This window comes from Papio anubis, chromosome 8 (genome assembly GCF_008728515.1).
Source record: "Papio anubis isolate 15944 chromosome 8, Panubis1.0, whole genome shotgun sequence".
Classification (NCBI taxonomy): domain Eukaryota; kingdom Metazoa; phylum Chordata; class Mammalia; order Primates; family Cercopithecidae; genus Papio; species Papio anubis.
Genome location: NC_044983.1, coordinates 96,300,313 through 96,302,507, shown reverse-complemented (window position 1 = coordinate 96,302,507; position 2,195 = coordinate 96,300,313). Strand labels below are relative to the sequence as shown.

General features: G+C 46.8%; 1 protein-coding gene across 1 annotated transcript; it reads right to left on the bottom strand.

Annotated features, from left to right (window-relative positions):
* Positions 1-440: 440 nt before the first annotated feature.
* LOC101020722 (peptidyl-tRNA hydrolase ICT1, mitochondrial) lies at positions 441-1,366 on the bottom strand. Its single transcript, XM_003903032.5, has one exon. It carries the CDS (start codon positions 1,328-1,330, stop codon positions 710-712), a length of 621 nt encoding a protein of 206 aa, XP_003903081.1. The 5' UTR covers positions 1,331-1,366; the 3' UTR covers positions 441-709.
* Between the last annotated feature and the right edge of the window lie 829 nt (positions 1,367-2,195).

Below are 2,195 nucleotides of genomic sequence, written 5' to 3'. Positions count from 1 at the left end.
AAATTTAAAGTGCTGTCAGCTTGTCTTCCAACTGTCAGCTCAGGCCATAACATTATATATTTTCCATCAATTATGTAACTGTCTCAGGAATAGAGGCTCCAGCGTGGTCCCCAAGGAGTGGACTAGCTGCATTCATTATTAACTGGGTACTTACAGCCTTGCCCTGAGTGCTAGGGGTTTCTGCTCTAGGCAGTGCCTTCCCCCACTACTTCTCCCTTCCTTTCTCTGCCCTTCATTCTACCTTTCTTTCTTTCTTCCTTCCTTTCTTTCTCTTCTCTCTCTCTTTCCTTCCTTCTTTCCTTCCTTCCTTCCTCTTTCTTTCTTTCTCTCTTTCTTTCTCTTTTTCTTTCTTTCCTTCTCTCTCTCTTTCACTCTTTCCTTCTCTCTCTCTTTCTTTCTTTCTCTCTCTGTCTCTCTTTCTTTCTCTCTCTCTTTTTCTCTTTTTTTTTTTTTTTGAGTTTTGAATTTTATTGTGGCTAACACATTAGATGCATTATTAAGGTTTGACAATATGGTGACTGCCTATAAAGACTTTTGCAACCAGTGCCTGTAACCTTCATTCCAAATGAACGTTCTTGTGATGGCTCCAATGTTATAGACAAGCATTAACAGCCAAAAAGAAAAAAGGAATCTCCTTATGGTGTGAAAGGCCTCTCAGCTGCAGCTGCCCTGACACCCAGACAAGCCCTCCCAGCTGCAGAGGGTGATTTCAGTCCATGTCAACTCTCCTGCTTGTCTTTACAGCAGAATGAATTCTCTTTTGTCTCAGCCTTTCCCGATTCATGTTTTCTATCCTGATTCTCTGAAGTTTAACATCTTCTTTTGTTGGCTCCTTGGGTGTCTCGCTGGCCTCAGCGATCATGTCTCGAATTTTCTGCAGGCAGTCTGCCAGATTCCGGAACTGATAGCGGCTGCTCTCAGAGGTGAGGATCAACTCTCCTAACCTGTTGATCTTGTTTTTATGCATGATGGCTATCTTCTGCCGCACAGGCTCTGCGATCCAGTCGGCAGTTGCCAAATGGAACCTGACTTCCTCCTTGGAATTCACTTTGTTCACATTCTGCCCCCCAGGACCACTACTCCGACAATAAGATATTGTCAAGCGATTTAGAGGGATGTCACTGTCGGCTTGCTTTGCACCATCCGGGACCCTCCAGGCGGTGTCCGAGCCCTGAGATTCGGGGTAGAGCTTGTCCAGGCTGTAGATGCTCTTGAACTCAGTGCCATCTTTCTGCTTGTGCAGCGCCCGGCGTGGACACCGTGCGGGCGGTGGGAGCAGCCAGACTCCGGCTCGGTTCAGGCTCCAGCGCAGGCACCCGGTGGCCGCCATGCTTGGGTCTTGCGACTCCTCCCTTTTTCTCTTGCTCTGTTTCTCTCGTTCTCTCTCTCTCTGTCTCTCTGTCTCTCTCTTTCTCTCTCTCTCTTCTTTCTTTCTCTTTCCTTCCTTCCCCTCCTTCCTTCCTTCCTTCCTTCCCTCCCTCCCTCCCTCTTTCTTTCTTTCTCTTTCTTTCCTTCTTTCTTTCCTCCTCTTTCTCTTTCTTTCTCTTCTTTTTCTTTTCTTTCATCTTTCTTTTCTTTTTTTCCTCTTGCCTCTGTCCTCTTTCCTGTCCTCTCTTCTTTCCTTTCTTTCTTTCTTTCTTTCTTTCTTTCTTTCTTTCTTTCTTCTTCCTTCCCCTCCTTCTTCCTTCCTTCCTTCCTTCCTTCCTTCCACCATTTCCTTCCTTCCTTCCTTCCTTCGTTTCTTTCCTCCTCTTTCTTTCTTCCATTGGAATCCACTCTTCCATCCACTGGGTTTCAGATTCTGATCTCAGCTCACTGCAACCTCCGCCTCCCCGGTTCAAGCGATTCTCCTACCTCAGCCTCCTGGGCAGGTGGGACTACAGGGGCCCACCACCACTCCCAGCTACTTTTTTTGTTTTGTACTGGAGACGGGGTTTCACCATGTTGGCCAGGATGGTCTCGATCTCCTGACCTCATGATCCACCTGCCTCGGCCTCCTGAAGTGCTGGGATTACAGGCAGGAGCCACCACGCCCAGCCCCCATCTTCTCTTTCTACTCTTTCTCTAAGGCTGGTCTATGTCATCCTGTGTGGATACCTTCCAAATTTTGTAGAATTCCCCACATCTATATCTTGCTGTAAAATGTATTTAAAAACTCTTAGTTCTCTGCTGTGCCCAAAAAGGTTTCTATTTGT